Here is a 16,783-nt window from a genome sequence, read left to right as displayed (position 1 = left end):
TCTGGCACTTCTGTAGTAGAAAAGAACTGGAAACAAATAGATGCCCATTGATTTGGGGTCCGCCTAAACAAGTTGTAGCATGTGAATGAAATAGAGTATCACTGTATGAAAATGGTGGCTGTGCAGAACACAGAGAGGCACAGGAGACCACGTGGGCAGAGACAGTGGAACAGACAACAGTGGAACCAGAGCAGCACAATGACAGCAGCAATGAAGGAATGAAAACTGAATTCCGTGGAGTCTGAGTGATCCAAGGGAGCAGACTGCAGCTCCTTTTCTGCTTTCTGAGGTAGGAAGAGAGCGCTACCTCATGCAGCACTCGGCACAGCAGATGTGTTAGTTTCACTGAACTATTTTTCTCCTCATTTTTAAATTCATCGTTGTAAGAAATGTCTCTCTTTAATAAGGAGAGGAGAAAGATATATTGAGAAATGAAGGTGATACAAAGGCAAAAGATATCACTAGAAATTTAGACGAAAACATTTACCAATATCCCATGGTGCAGCAGTCTACTCCAGGAGGTAGTAGGTTCCTCTTATCTACAGGACTTCAAGCAAAGATACAATAACCATTTACTGGTGTGTTGTGAAGAGGCTTCTTATTTAGTGATAGGCTGATCTGGGAGGCCATTGAAGCCACTTTCACCTCTGAAATGCAGTGTATCTTTTTAGTGTTGATTTACTATGGCATGTGACCGCCCTGGAAGCCATAATTGGAGTCCTGCAGAAATCAGGGCTTTGAATTAAAGGGAGTCATTTCTTGTTTATAATCAGGCCCTGAAAAGCACTTTGGGATTTCCACTCATTCGATTTGAAGATGCTGTAATCAACTTGGATCCATTTACTAGAGTTCATCCTTATGAGACAAAGGAGTTTATCATTAATGATGTTCTCAAACACTTCCAAGAGGTGAGTACTGAGCATATGAGATATATTTGTATGTTAATGGTCTGGAGACTCTTATTACCAAAGCAATTCAATAGAAGCCTATCGTAGCTTGTAATCACACTCTTTCTGGCATTATTGATATGCCACACATCAGAATTTGCTTTTTGAAAAATTATGGGATTGCCTTCTTGTTCCCTAATTCCAGCATTATAAGTGGCTTCCCCTCTACTAGTTCTGAGGTTGATGTTTTCCCTAGGGTTTGAACGGTGGCATCAAAGGCAGTGGTGGGTGCTTTGATCTGTAGTAGTCATAGGTCCATGTTTATATTGTGTTCCTCTGCCTGGAGGAAAAGGCTGTTAGATGTGCAAAAGAAAGTGGCAAAAAACAGCAACAACAACAAACATCTCCGAGACTGTGGCTCCAGGATTAGGTGTCAGTTTAAAAATCAGACACCATGAAAACCAAGTTATACATTTTCCCTTTCATTGTGTCTAAGACTAAAAAGACCAAATGAACACAATGCCGCAGGTGCTCAGTGAGCAGACGGTAAGGGTCGTATCGGACTTGCCAAGTGTCATAGTCGCAAGATAGCCAACCCATTGCTGGCCTTCTGTGCTACAACGATTTTCCCCCTTTTTTTAATGCATCTTGTGTAGTTGGTAATGTTTTCTTTGGGCTATAGGGGGAGCTGAACACCAGATGTTAGCAGAGAAGCATGACTGGCAGGGGTGGGTGGGTAGGAATGTAAAATTCAGAATTCTGTGGGATTGGGAGCCACAACCTAGGATGAAGGTAAACTTTGTGACTTCAGTCACCAGTTAGGGAGGAAGAGTGCTTTCTATCTGCCTACCTTTGCTTCCTTCTATAACTAGTGCTGGTGGTTGGAGACACATATAGTGCAAACATGCAATTTCTAATCACACTTAGAGTGTTCTGGGAGGCTTGTGTGCCCGCTGATTTTGTTCTGACAAAGGGCTTTAAAGAATAATTCAGAATCATCTCTCTGCTGAGAGTATATAGGGAGAACGAGGGAGGGGACTAGTTGGGGAAGGGGCCATGAAAGGAGAAGGCCCTCTCATCTCTTAAGCTGTGTTTATATTGTAAGAATAAGACTATATTTTTGCATATCTGATATTTTAGCTTAGGATCCACAGGCTTAGTAAATCTAAACAGAATCTGATCACATTTCTCTTCTCTATTATTATTTTAAAGGAACTCCTTAGTCAAGCTGCTAGGATACTGGGGTCAGTTGATTTCCTTGGCAATCCTATGGGACTTCTGAATGATGTGTCTGAAGGTGTTACAGGATTAATAAAGTATGGAAACGTTGGGGGCCTTATCCGAAATGTCACACATGGAGTATCAAACTCAGCTGCCAAGGTAAGAAAGCACAGGTAAAATGCCATTATAATGAACCTCTTGGGGCCACATTATTTGATCATACTACACTTGTCATATATAGTAATTAGTAGAACTTCTGAACATTAGGCTTGGTATACTGTCTGTAGTAAATGTGATATCATTCACGTGTCTCTTCTTTTCTAAACTACTAGGTCCTTTGTGATGACAACTTCTTTAGAGTGGATAACAGGTGTATTGCATTTTGGGAGGGGGTTGGGTACTTGAGGCAGGGGTAGGCTAGGGTAGGGTTAATGAAGAAAAATTGTTTTTTTGATAGAAGAAATCTAAAAAACTCAGCTCCCTTCTCACTGATAATCCAAACAGTAATCAGGTACTTTCTTAGAAAAGGACTGTTACTTGTCGAGGACCAAAGAAAACATTTGTAGTACTGTGTTTTTCATTATAGGGAATTTGTTACAAAGCTCAACAGAGTCTGGTAACTTGGCCATCCACCAAAACATAGAAATAGTGTGGTCTTACGAAATTCTTTATAATATTATAGAGATATGTCCATATAATGTTGCATCAACTCAAATCATTTCATAATAACCTAAGACTGAGTTAGTTTCAGGTACGTATGACAGCCAGCAGGCCAGTTACCATGTAGTATATTAGAAAGAGCATTGTATTTAAAGGACCTGAGTTCAAAGTTTAGTTCTACAATTTAATACTTTTGTGACATTGGGCAAATCACTTCTTAGTTGTAAGTTTCCTTATCATGAGAGGGTTGAAATAGTTGATTTCTAAGATTTCTTCTGTATCTAAATTTCTGACCTGTGCTCTGATAATTTACAGTTTCCTTGGCAGGAACTTGATCTGTTATATAAGGTACCCTCATAAAGCTTGGCGAAAGAATTGGGGGAAGATACTTAAGAGGGAGTGATGGCTGGCAGGCCATAGCTGGGAAGCAAGGGGAACAGGACACCTTGGAGACTGTAGACCTGTGGAGACCAAACACAATTGCATAGTTTTATGATAGCATGGCTACTTTGATCTAGCTGATTTTTCTTGTTTGTTTGGGGAAAGAGTATCCCCTTCATCTTCAGAAACTGAAAGATGGAGACGGGAGAGAACAAGTGAATCATTTCTTAAAATTAGACAAAGGGCTAGAAACCCAAATTAGTCTATGTTTCCTCCTTGGGTTAATTTTCACATTATCTCCGGAACTTAATCCTTAGGACCGATTTTGGTATAGGTACAGATGATTGTTACCACACATAGTCATGGAATAACTTTCTTGATTCTTCCTTTCAGCCACTAAACCTTGCCATGGTCTGACACATTTAAACATTTAGTGTTAGATCCTTAGTTTCGAGAAATGGTTATCTCACAATTTGAACTAATGGGAGGAAGTTCATGGTCTCCTGGTTTTTTGCTTTGGGATAGTGCTTTTGTAGGTTTTGGTTTCCATTCCATTTTACAGTGTGCATCGGTCCACATTGTACCTGGCTAGGTAATAAGCTCAGCACACCATATTATGAAGACTAGATGAGGTGTGTGTACCATTAAGAAGACAAAATACTCCCCAGTACTAGGGCATTTACCTTTGGTTTATCCTTATTGTGAATTGGGAAGGAGGAAAGCCTGTATTTGGCTTACATTTTGCATCATTGTTGAATGTCTAGAAGTACCAGGAGAGCTGTGATTGTCTATGAAATAAAAATCCAACTAATTCTCACTATTCATCCCTTCAATCTCCAATTCACAATGGAAGAGAGTCTGAGGCATTGGGGAAATTGACACCTCAGTCTCATACAAAAATCTGTTTCTATCAGATTCTGAATTTCCATTGAATTTTTTTGGTTTGCAGTGCTATGCCTGTGAGCATTGACCTGCCTATGAGAGTTTGAGAGGAGACAACTTAATTGGGTTTCTTATGGATGCCATTACTCAGTCTACCCCAAAAGCATGTCTCTGTAAACATTTGTCCTCTCATTCTCTCTCTCTAATGCAAACTGATTTGTAGTGTTATTGGAGTAACTGCCTTTGATCTTGGCTTATTATGGCACAGGCCTGTGGCTTGAACCATGAATGCTATCATTTTCCAGAGAGCACTATCAAGGCATGGGTGGCAGTGATAATGGCAGTCATGCTTGTTTTTCTAGGAAATGTATGATTGGGCATTTATGTTGTAGTTTATTGCTATAAAATGCTTCGCAGTCAGAGTCTGAGTTCTCTAGGAATGCCCAGGTTTTCTGTGTACTGGCTCCTCTACTTCTTGGAATTTATTCCTTCATGTGGTCAGTGCCTGGACTCTGGAGTGTGGTGGTCTTTGGGGCACACAGAAAAGCCAATTTACTTTGTTTGAACATGTGGTTTAAAACTTTTTTTTTTTCATTTGATCATTTTGCCTTTGATAAACTAACTAGGATTGGAGTCATAAGCTTAGCCACTTTGGGGAATTGGGATAATTATATCTTGGTACAAAGGGAACTAGATGTGTTATAAAAAATCAGCCAGGAAGTCTTCCAAATGAGAAAGCAAGCAAAATTGCAATTACCACTTAACATGGAAAAGGGTAGCTTCAGAGCTGGGCCTGTTGACTAAACACAAGTTTAGAGCTATCTATGATTATGCATGTGGTGGGCCAAAGGGTCTAAATTTCCTTGTTGTTTTGTGGGCTAGAGTCAGACCTTTAATGTTGCTCTTGGGTAGTTTTCTGTTTGCTTTTTTGTGCACACAAAGGGAGTTTAAGGAAGTGCAAACGACCACAATAATCAAATGCTGGCCATGGGAAATATTCCATTAAAGAGGGACTTAGCGCATGTGATTAAAGAAAGAAATCAGTGGAGGATAGCAAGATCCTGGGAGTCAGAAAATCATATAATGTTGGAGCTATAGCTGAACCTTGAGGGATCATCTCTAATGTCCATCCAGCTCCCAATATCTGGTCTGGTACTGTGGTTCTCAAAGTGAGATCTAGGGATCCCTGGGGGATGCCCAAGACCTTTTCGGAGGGTCTGCAAGGTCAAAACTTTTCATAAAAATACTAGAATGTTTTCATTTCTAACACAGTAAATACTGATAAATGTAAGCCATATATCCTCAATAACTTTTATTTTTTTATTAATCTTTTGTTTATTTATTTTTAGTTTTCAACATTCATTTCCACAAGATTTTGAGTTACAAATTTTCTCCCCATTTTTTCCATACCCCCTACCCCAAGATAGTGAGCGTATTGAATACCCCTTACCCCAATCTGCCCTCTCTTATATCCTCCCCAATCTCCCCCCCCCCACTTTCTAGTAGGGCAAGATGGATTTTTATATCCCAGTGCCTGTATATCTTATTTCCCAGTTGCATGTAAAAGGCTTTTTTTTTTTTTTACTAGTTTTAAAAACTGATTTCCAGATTCTTTCCCATCTTCCCTCCTCATCCACCTCCACTAGTAAGACAAGCAATTCAGTATAGGTTGTACATGTGTAGTATGCAAAATGTTTCCAGGGTAGTTAATATTGTGAAAGACTAACTATATTTCCCTCCATCCTATCCTGCCCTCCCACTTATTCTGTTTTCTCCTTTGACCCTGTCCATTTTCAAAAGTGTTTGCTTCTAACTACCCTCTCCCCCAGTTTTCCCTCCCTTCTATCATCTCCCCTGTTATTCCCTTCCCCCCTGCTTTCCTGTAGGGTAAGATACCCAGTTGAGTGTGTATGTTATTCCTTAAGCCAAATTCAATGAGAGTAAGGTTGACTCATTCCCTTCTGCCTTCCTGCTCTTCCCCACCATTGTGACAGTTCGATGATTTAACCTATTCTATCTCTCCCTTTCTCCTTCTACCATTATATTCCTCTCTCACCTGTAAATTTTATTTTAGGTATTATCCCTTCCTATTCAACTCATCTTGTGCCCTCTATGTATATGTGTACACATATACACACACACACATATATATTCCTTTCAACTATCCTCAAACTGAGAAAATTCTCATGAGTTACAATTATTGTTTTACCATGTAGAAATGTGAATAGTTTAACTTTAATAAGTTCCTTATGATTTCTTTTTCCTGTTTACCTTCTCATGCTTCTCTTGATTCTTGTATTTGAAAGTCATATTTTCTCTTCAGCTCTGGTTTTTTCATCAAGAATGCCTGAAAGTCCTCTATTTCATTAAATGACTATATTTTCCCCTGAAGCAATATACTCAGTTTTGCTGGGTAGGTGATTCTTGATTTTAATCCTAGCTCCTTTGACCTCCGGAATATCATATTCCAGTCTTGTGTTATCCTGATTGTGTTTCTACAATATTCAAATTGTTTCTTCCTGACAGTTTGTAATATTTTCTCCTTGACCTGGGAACTCTGGAATTTGGCTATGCTATTCCAAGGAGTTTTCTTTTTTCTTTTTCTTTTTTTGCTTTTTGGAGGGCAATTGGGGTCAAGTGACTTGCCCAAGGTCACATGGCTAGTTTTTGGGTTAAGTGTCTGAGGCCGGATTTGAGCTCAGGTCCTCCTGATTCCAGGGCCAGTGCTCTAATCACTGTACCACCTAGCCGCCCCAAGGAGTTTTCTTTTGGGGATCTTTTTCAAGAGGCAATTGGTGAATTCTTTCAATTTCTATTTTGCCCTCTGGTTCTAGAATATCAGGGCAGTTTTCCTTGAGAATTTCTTGAAGGATGATGTCTAGGCTCTTTTTTTGATCATGGCTTTAAGGTAGACCAATAATTTTTAAATGATTTCTTCTGGATCTATGTTCCAGGTCAGTGGTTTTTCCAGTGAGATATTTCACATTGCCATTTGTTTGGATCTATTTTATAGTATCTTGATTTCTCATAAAGTCATTAGCTTCCATTTGCTCCAATCTAATTTTGAAGAAATTATTCTCTTCAGTGTGTTTTTGAAATTCCTTTTCTATCTGGCAACTTTGGCTTTTTAAGGCATTTTTCTCCTCATTGGGTTTTTGGGCCTCTTTTGCCATTTGAGTTAGTCAATTTTTTAAGGTGTCATTTTCTTCAGTATTTTTTTGGGTCTCCTTTAGCAGGCTATTGGCTCACTTTTCATGATTTTCTTGCATCATTTTTATTTCTTTTCACAGTTTTTCCTCCACTTCTCTTACTTGGATTTTCAAAATCCTTTTTTGAGCCCCTCCATGACCTGTAATCAGTTCATATTTTTCTTGGAAGCTTTTGATGCAGGAGTTTTAACTTTGTTGTCTTCTTCTGGTTCCATGTTTGGATCCTTTTTGTCCCCCAAAAAGGATTCTATGTTCTGATTGCACTTCCTTTGCTTGCTTATCTTGTCAGCCAATTACTTGAGCTTTTGAGCTTTTTACTATGGTAGAACTCTGCTTCCAGAGTGGAGGGAGTTGTGTCCCAAATCCCTGGAGTTTTCTCAAATGTTGTCAGAGGTCAGAGGAGGGCACCCTCTCCATAGCCACCACAAGCTCTAGCAGACTGGCATTCCTCACCCCAAGACCACCAACCCAAGACCACAATCCAGATCCAAGAAGGTTAAAGCAAGAGTGCCCTCTGAATGGTTGCTTGGTCCCCCTACGATCTGCAGGCCAGGAGCTCTGGAGGCAGCCACATGGCAGCAGCTATCACACCTCTGCCACCTCTTGCCCTATGGGGCAGGGGCCAGACTGTGCTCTTTAGTCACCCAGTTCCAGCAGAGTTTCCCACTGACCTTTTACTTTCTCTTTGGTGTTTATGGGTTGAGAAGTCTGGAAACTGCCACAGATGCTGGTGACTCACTCTCCTGAAGTCGGTTCTAGCCAGTCTGAGCTGCTAATCGATGCCGCCCTGGGTCTGGGCCAGCACAGCTTACTTGGGACTGTACTTGGCTTCCAGCTCAGTGTGATAGACACTTCTGTTGGCCTACCAGGCTGGCTTCAGTGGGAGATTTGTTTCTCTATGTCACTTTGTGGATTCTGTAGCTCTAAAATGTGTTTAGAGTCATATTATACAGGTATTGGAGATGGTTTGTGCAGGAGCTTAAGCAAGTTGCTGCTTTTACTCCACCATCTTGGCTCCACCTCCCCCTGCCCCCTGTAATTTTTAAGAATGCAAAGAGATTCTGAATCCAAAAAGTTGGAGAATGGCTGGTCTGGTAATAAGTAAAACATTATTACATATGAACTGTCTGCTTCAATAGAGGGAGTTTCCTCCATCAGTAAAATCACAGATCTGGATGGGGGCCCAAGGAAACTGAGGCCCAGAGAAGGGAAGCAGTGTGCCTGAGTGCACATAGCTAGAAATGGACAGAAGCAACATGGGAATCAAAGTCTTCCATGTCCCAGCCCCATGCTTTTCACCCAGGCCTCAGTTGACTGTCAGTCTCTGCTCCATTTTACCTGGCCTAGAAGGAGAGGGTGTCCAGAGTCTGAAACATTGTTAGGAGTCTCGAGTTTGAAGACAATCTTTTTCATTCATTGACTCTATGCCTGTAAATCCTTTAATCTCAGTTTCACAATCTGTCATCATGACTGCCACAATAGACATTTAAGAAGAGAGAATGTTGTCATGGCCTCTGAATCAGCAAGACCTGGGTTCCACTTCTGCCACCCAGTGACTGTGTGACCTTGGACAGGTCAGTTTGCTTCTTGTTGCTAATGGGCTTTTCCTTACTTACAGTTAATTACTTTCCCTTTAAAAAAAATTAAATTTATTTATTTACTTTTAGTTTACAAACATTCAGTTCCACAATCCCTTGAGTTCCAAGTTTTCTCTCCCTCCCTCTCCTCCCTTCTCCCTACCATGTGTAATGTAATGCCAAGCAAAGGCAACTTCCCAGGTTCAAAATACCAGCATAGGTGCTCTCTATTTTATTCAGTAACAAACCCAGAACAGAGAAGATCAAAACATGACATCATTCAAAATACAGTATTTACTAAGTATGATTAAATAATCTCCAAGTACTACCCCACCCCAGGACCTTCCAATCATTCAATCAATTACAAAGTCTCTGTTCTAAATACTTCTCCACCCCTAGGCTATACCTTAATCAAGTCCACCACAAAGCCCCTCTTCTCAAATGGAGATTAGTTTCCAAACATAAGTAAAATACATTCATTTGCTCAACCATAGAACACAAAAAGGTCAAAAGTTCCCCACCCCTGGATCACAATTGAATCTACCCCAGAGTTACATCAAGTTTAAACACAGCACTTAATACCCAAATGGAGGTCTTTTCTTCATCTTGACACGAGGCAAGTTCTCAGCAATCTTAGTTCCTGGGGAGACAAGGCTTAGCAAAGCCACAAGATACATTGCCAGTCCCTTCATGAATTTATCCTCTGTCTGTAGAACAGTCCTAGAACCCCTGAACACATTAGCAAAGCCCTCTCCCAGGATTTCTGTAAACATACAACAAGAAAATCCTTCTTCAGGGCTTCTGAACCAACAGAAAGGCTCCCAGACCCCTGCAACAACAGCACTGTCCCTCACCAGTGGACAGTATTCACTCTGTCTGCAGGACAGTCTCCAGACTCCTGCAACAACAGCACTGTCCCTCACCAGTGGACAGTATTCACTCTGTCTGCAGGACAGTCTCCAGACCCCTGCAACAACAGTACTGTCCCTCACCAGTGGACAGTATTCACTCTCTGTCTGCAGGACAGTCGCAGGCCTTCTTAGCGAACAGTCAGGTTCCAGGACTTCTTCAACAAAAGGACAGTCTTTCACCAGTGGACAAATCTGGCAAAATAACATCAAAACAGACAGACAAAGTACCAGCAAAACAGCCATGTCTCCTCAGTCCTTGGCAGCTCAGGGGGCAGGTCTCAAAAGTCCAGGGCAATTCAAAGCGGCCACCAGCAATTCTCTTAGTCTCTCTCTCTCCACGAGGTGCTGCTTCCAAAAAGATTTTCCGCCTCTCTCCTGTCTCTCCAAATCTACCTCACCAGCTCCTCCCACTTCAGGACTTTCTTTTCACATCAACAAGCCCATCCCACAGGTGGGATTAACAAACTCTGGGTTTTAATACAATCAATTTGAAAACCAAGCCAATACAGGGGAATCTTTAATTGCCATTACTATCACACCATGGTGGCATGTGATCTGATATAGGTTCTGCAAATACCTTCGCATTAAACATTAGTCAAGTTGTAAAGAAGGATTAAAACCAATGGAATGAACAACAAGAAAGAAGGAACAAACAAAACAAAAAAGAGAGAGCAGGTAATTTGCTTCGATCTGCATGCAGACTCTGTAATTCTAATGTGGATAGCCTTTTCCATCATGAGTCTTTTGGAGTTGTCTTGTAGTGTTACATTATTGAGGGGAGCCCAGTCTTTCAAAGTCAGTCATCACAGATACGATGTGTCTGTAATTGTGTGCAATGTGCTCCTGGTTCTGCTCTCCTCATTCAGCATCAGTTTATATAAGTTTCTCCAGGTTATTATGAAGTCCATCTGCTCCTCATTTCTTATAGCACAATAATATTCCATTACATTCATATACTACAGTGTGTTTAGCCATTCCCCAATTGATTGGCATCCCCTTGATTTCCAATTCTTTGCCACCACAAAAAGAGCCGCTATAAATATTTTTGTAAATGCAGGTCCTCCTCTCACTTGTGTGATCTTTTTGGGATACAGTCCTAGAAGTGGTATTGCTTTATGGCTGTTCCACACTGGTATTTCAGCCAGTAAGTCAGTAATCATTTATTAAATGCCTGCTATGTGCCAAGCATTGTTCTAAGTTCTGGGGAGACAAAAAGAGGCAAAATATAGCCCCTGCCCTCAAAAGAGCTTAGTCTGTAGGAGTGGGGTGTGGACAACGTGCAACAAATATATACAAAATAAGCTAGATACAGGATAAATAGGAAATCATTAAGAGGGGGGTGGGAAAGGCTTCTGATAAAAGAAGGGATTTTAGTTGAGACTTAAAGGAAGCCAGAGAGGTTAGTAGGTGGAACAGAGGAGGGAGAGCATTCCAGGCATAGGGGACAGCCAGAAAAAATGTCTGGAGCCAAGACATGAAATGTCTTGTTTAGGGAATAGCCATAAAGTCAGTGTCACTGAATCAAAGAGTACTTGTGTTCAAGTAAGGTGTAAGAAGACTGGAAAGATAGGAGGGGGGGCTAGGTTTTAAAGTCCTTCGAATTCCCAATAGAGCATTTTGTATTTGGTCTTGGAAGTGATGGAGAGCCATGGGGTGACATTGTCAGATCTGCTGCTTAGGAAAATCACTTTGGTGGCTGATTGGAAGATGGGTTAGAGTGGAGAGAGAGTGAAGGCAGGCAGACCCACCAGCAGGCTATTGCAGTGGTCCACAGATGAGGTGATGATGGTCATCACCAGAGTGATGGCAGGGCCAGAGGAGAGAAGGGAATGTATTTGAGAGATACTGCAAAGGTGAAATTGACAGACTTTGGCAACAGCTTGGATTTGGGGAGTGAGAGAGAGAGAGACAGAGAGAGGGAGGAAGAAATCCAGGATGATTCCTAGGTGATAAGCCTGAGGGACTGGTAGGATGATGATGACCTCTAAAGTTACAGGGAAGGTAGAGGAAGAGGGCGTAAGGGGAAAGATAATGAGTTTCATTTTGGACATGATGACTCTAAGATGTCTACTGGACATACAGTTTGAAATGTCTGAAAGGCAGTTGGAGGTGAGAGATTGGTGATAGCGGAGGGTAGGTCTGGTAAGTAGATTTGAGAATCATTAACATAAAGATGATAATTAAATCCATGAAAGCTTATGAGATCACCAAGTGAAATAGTATAGTGGGAGAATGGAAGAGGGCACAGGCCTGCACCCTGAGGGGCACCTAGTATTAGAGGGCATGATCTGGAGGAGGACCCAGCAAAGAGGAGATAAGAGGAGCCACTAGATGTCTGGGAAGAGGACCAGGAGAGAGAAGAGTATCAAGAAGAGGTTGATCAGAAATGCCAAAGGCTACAGAAAGGTCAAGGAGAATGAGGATTGAGAAAAGGCAATTGATTGGATGTATATGTATATGTGTATGTGTTTATCTCTATTTCTGTCTCCCCAACTCTGAATTCCATGCCCATAGCACCAACTGCCTATTGCACATTTTCAACTGGATATCCCCAGATCATTTAATTAAAGTATGTTCCAAACAGAGCACATCTTTTTACCCAAATCTATCCCTTCAAATGAGATACTTGTAAAGCACTTAGCACAGTGCCAGGCACACAGTAAGCACTTAGTAAAATGACTGTCATCCCTAGCCCCAAACAAAGCCTTCCCTCCTTCTCCTAAGGCCACCAGCAGCCTTACAGGTCATTGAGGTTTGCAGCCTCAGAGTCGTCCTCTACTCCTCACCTTCATCTTGCTCACGTATGCAGCCATTTCCAAGGATTGCTGATTGTACCTCCCCAGCACCTCTCACATTGGCTCAGCACCATAAATCAGGGCCTCCTCATCTTGAGCCTGCAATATTACTGTAGTTTCCTAACTCTTTGTCCTTCCTCAAGACTTTGTCCTTCACAGAGTCCCTGCTGTGATTTTCCAAAAGTTCAAGTACTCCCTGATCAATAAAATCCCTTAGCATCATGCTACTTCTGATTGTCGATCGGTCATTTCAGTCGTTCCAACCCTCTGTGATCCCATTTGGGGTCTTCTTGGCGAAGCTACTAGAATGATTTACTGTTTCCTTCTCCAGCTCATTTTCAGATGAAAAAACTGAGACAAACAGGGTTAACTTGCCCAGGGTCACACATCTAGTTAAGTGTCTGAGGACAGATTTGAACTCAAGTCTTCCTGAGTCCAGGTCCTACATTTTATCCTCTGCACTACCTCTATTATCAAATACAAAGCCCTCTGGCATTTAAGGCAGCTCTTTACAATCAAACTACAAACTCCTCTTTCAGGCTTCTTACATATAATTCCGCTTCATGCACTCTTTAGTCCAACCAAACTGGGCTTTTTGCTGTTCCTCACACACAACACGCTCTCTCCCAATCCCCACACCTTGCCAGGGATGTGCTGCCCTCTCATAGCATTCATAGCATCCTTTTGGGCATAGCCCAAGGTCCACCACCTCCCTGGGGCCTTCACTGAGCCTGCCAGCTGTGATTGCCTCCTTCCACAAATTACCTTGTCTTCATTGTGTGTGTGTTTGTGTATATACAGGTTGCCTCTCCTGATACAATATAGGCTTCCTGAGAGCGGGGACTATTTTGTGTATGTTTTTGTTATGCCCAAGGCCAGGCACAGTACCTGTGGAACAGCATAGGTGATTAATAAACAGTGGATTAATTGAGAATTCCCTACTCCAATGAAAGCTCAAGTCTTGAACAAAAATCTACTTGACACTTACATAGCGTTTTAAGGTTTGTAAAACACTTCACAACATTAAATAATTTGATTCCTACCCCAACCCTGTGAGATAGATGCTCCAGGGAGGTTTTACAGGTGACAGACCTGAGATGCAGTGACTTGGCCAGGTTCACATAGCCAGTAAGTGTCCGAGGCAGGGTATGACCCCTTTGTCTTTTGGGGTCTAGCCCTCTAGTCACTCCCCCAGGCCAATGCAATGCTCCCTTGCCTGCTGATCTCAAAAGGGGGTTTGTTGTGAGGATCCATGGAGATTCACATAAAGAGTAGTGACAGATGGAAAAATGCTTGGAGAACCAAAGGGCTGCACAGACACAGGATGATAAACTGTAGCAATGTGTAAAGCACAGGCATCTCCTGGTCACCTCGGGATGGTTACTTCACAGATTCCCAGGTCTTCTCTCCAGCACAATCCTGAGATACTTCCCTTCCCTACCAGGGCAGGTCCTAGCTCCATGCATCTGATGTGAGCTCAACCTGAACAGGATCCATGGAAGGGGAGTTATTTCAGCTCTGAGAAGAATGGGAGAAATCTCTTCTTCCTCATAGGATCATGTAGCTCTAGAGCTGGAAGAGACCTTCAGAGTCTACCGTGTTCAGCCCCCTCATCTTAGAGGTGAAGAAACTGTGCCTCGGGATGAGTTAAATGACTTATCCAAAGTTACATCAGTAGGGCCACAGGCAGAATGTCAAACCCAAGTCCTCCGACTCAAGTCAGTGCTCCTTCCCCTGTACCGTGCATCCTCCTTGATGTTCTGTTCATCTCTTCCACAGGAAACAAAATAATACCTTATGTTCAGTAGCACTTCATACCTTTTCAAAAACCCTTTCATGTTCATTCTTTCACTTGATCCTCACTCCACCCCTTTGACATGGGAAGAGCAGGCATTCTCCCCCCATTTTTCAGATGACATAACCAAGATGGATGAATTTTCCAAAGGCACAAAGTACAGACTTGAGTGAAGGTCTTCTGAGTCAGATTGTTAGAGCTGAAAGGAATCAAAAGTCATCCTCTCTTAGAGACAAACTTAGGCCCAAGAGATGGAGTGACTTTTCCCAGCTCACACCCAGCTTGTGTGAGGCAGAGCCAGGACTCTGGTCTTGTGACTCTGAAGTTCTTCCTGCTGCATACACCAACCACTCTGCCTCTAAACCCAGTGCTGCTTCTGGTGCCACTGGGTCGCATGCTGATCAGCATAGACTTGAGGAGTTCTGCTGATGCCGATGGTTTGGGTTTTTTGTTTTTTTTTAAACAATCACCACCTGGCTTTAGAATGTACTTTGATAGCTTTCAGAAAAATAGCCTGGAGTGAAATAGGAGCCATGTTCAAATTTGTTAGTCTAGAGAGGATGGAATTCAGATTGGCCAGACAGTTCAATAGAAAATACAGCTAGTTCATGAGACTATTTTTCTTCCTGATTCCATCAGTCTCTGTGCAGAGAGGTGTCCCTGATGTGTCCCTGCCCATCCCAAAAAACTTTCCCCTAGCTATGCATATCCAGGACACCAAAGCAGGGCCAGGCTGACAGTCCAATCCGAACCCAGTGGATCCTCTGTACTCTTTGCCTAGTAATCAGTAGCCAGGGCTCCATTGACTAGAACTGGCTAAGGTTCTGATTCTCACATTACCTTGTTTGTTGGACCATCTGCCCTTTGTTTAAGATCACATTTGTTTTAAAGACAATATATTTATATGGCTTAAATAGACATCAGTGCACCCTGTTTATCTAAGGCAAAAGTTTTATCTTTGTTTGAAGGAACACACAAAGGGAGTGCTTGCATGAATTCTGAAGGGGAGAAAGGCAATTTATGAGTTGTGTCTGTTTTTGTCATTTTATGACTGCTCCATTTTATAGTTTGGCTGATTATCCCCATAATAGCTTTTCCATGTATCTGCGAGTTAGTCTAGGTAAATGCCGTCTTTCAAATGCAGAGGTTGCAGCATATTTGAGTTGGCACCAGGCTGTAGGTTAAATAAAGTTCACTTCAGATAGTTTTGTAGTTTATATTCCTTAGAGACTCTAGGTTTTGTATTTTTAAAAGTGCTTTGATCCTAAATATAGATACCTGAGGGAATTCCACTGTCCACATGGAGGCTCCTTCAATTGCCATATGTAGAGAAATGAGTTGAATTCTTGACTTGAGACCATTCTCTTGTTCTGCTTTCCTCTTAGACCTGATGACCCTGAGTCCTAAAGCAATAGTCAGCCTTTTGCTGAGATGCTTCACTTAGAAAGAAGTGTTCAATGTTGGGCATCTCACCAAAGGCCTTGGTAGATCAGGATTATTTGTGGGGAGGGTGATGAAGTAGCATCTATCAGTGAAAATTCAACAACCTCCTTTTAGGTTAGCTGCTCACAAGTAGTCAGATGAATGGGGCTAGCTGATTGAAGAAGGTGCTTAAGAAGCCAGAAAATAGCATAAAGTCATATAGCAAGCAGGGAGAAAATGCAAAAACCAAAGAATTACATCAAGAAGTTGCAGCTACAATTTAAAATGTAAGCTTTTGTCTCTCTTAACGGGTAGAAATAATTCCCATGATGCCAAGTACCCCATCCTTAAGGAGAATTCCTTAGAGCAGCAAGCTGACTTTATAGAGATGCATCACTGTGAAATCAAAGAACCACAGAATTTGTAGTCAGAGGACTCGGGTTCAGATCCTGGCTCTGCTGCATACCACTTGTGTGACCTTGGGCAAGTCATGTATTCTCCCTACCCGACCCTTGCTCTGTAAAGAGTTGTTAGATAATCTCAAAATCACCTTCTGGCAGAGAGCCTGTTATATCTTATGATAACATGATCATATCTGGGAATAAAGTTATTTCTAGAAAACAACAAATATCCAGAGATTTTGCCTTTACCTTCTCCAGCTTCTAGACTCCTTTCTTTCCACCCCCAGCATTCTTTAAAAAAAATATATTGCTCTCCAGGGTAAATTATTTTACTATGAGAAACACTGAAGTTTTATTCTCCCTTCTGCTTTTCATTTTATTCACCCCCTAACTGATAGTTGTAAGGAAAAAGTCTTTCTCCTTAAAGCAGGAAGATTGAAAAAACATCAAAAACTGCTTTCCTTTCTTAATGGTATTTCTTTTTACACTTAGAGTCTTCAATTCTGAAATCACACTTAAGCATCTTATTTAAAGTTCTGACAAGGAATTCAGTTTGTCACCTTTCATGTACAGGTTGAACCAATATATTTAATTAAATGTCAGATAAAAAATAGGACCCTTTTTTGCTGTTCAGGAGCTATT

General features: G+C 41.6%; 1 protein-coding gene across 2 annotated transcripts in view; it reads left to right on the top strand.

Annotated features, from left to right (window-relative positions):
- The window catches only part of VPS13D (vacuolar protein sorting 13 homolog D), a 361,069-nt gene that overhangs the window by 210,227 nt on the left and 134,059 nt on the right, over positions 1-16,783 (top strand). For both annotated transcript variants that reach the window (XM_069078269.1, XM_069078268.1), the window contains 2 exons: positions 774-908; positions 2,100-2,267. In XM_069078269.1, coding sequence (XP_068934370.1) covers positions 774-908; positions 2,100-2,267 — 303 coding nt within the window. The remainder of the gene's footprint in view (positions 1-773; positions 909-2,099; positions 2,268-16,783) is intronic.

The sequence above is a fragment of the Petaurus breviceps genome, unplaced genomic scaffold (assembly GCF_028583685.1).
Source record: "Petaurus breviceps papuanus isolate PSGF00001 unplaced genomic scaffold, PetGlider_PUasm1.0 91041, whole genome shotgun sequence".
NCBI classification, from domain to species: domain Eukaryota; kingdom Metazoa; phylum Chordata; class Mammalia; order Diprotodontia; family Petauridae; genus Petaurus; species Petaurus breviceps.
Note: the sequence above shows the minus strand (reverse complement) of the source record. Positions and strands in the feature narration are given on the sequence as shown.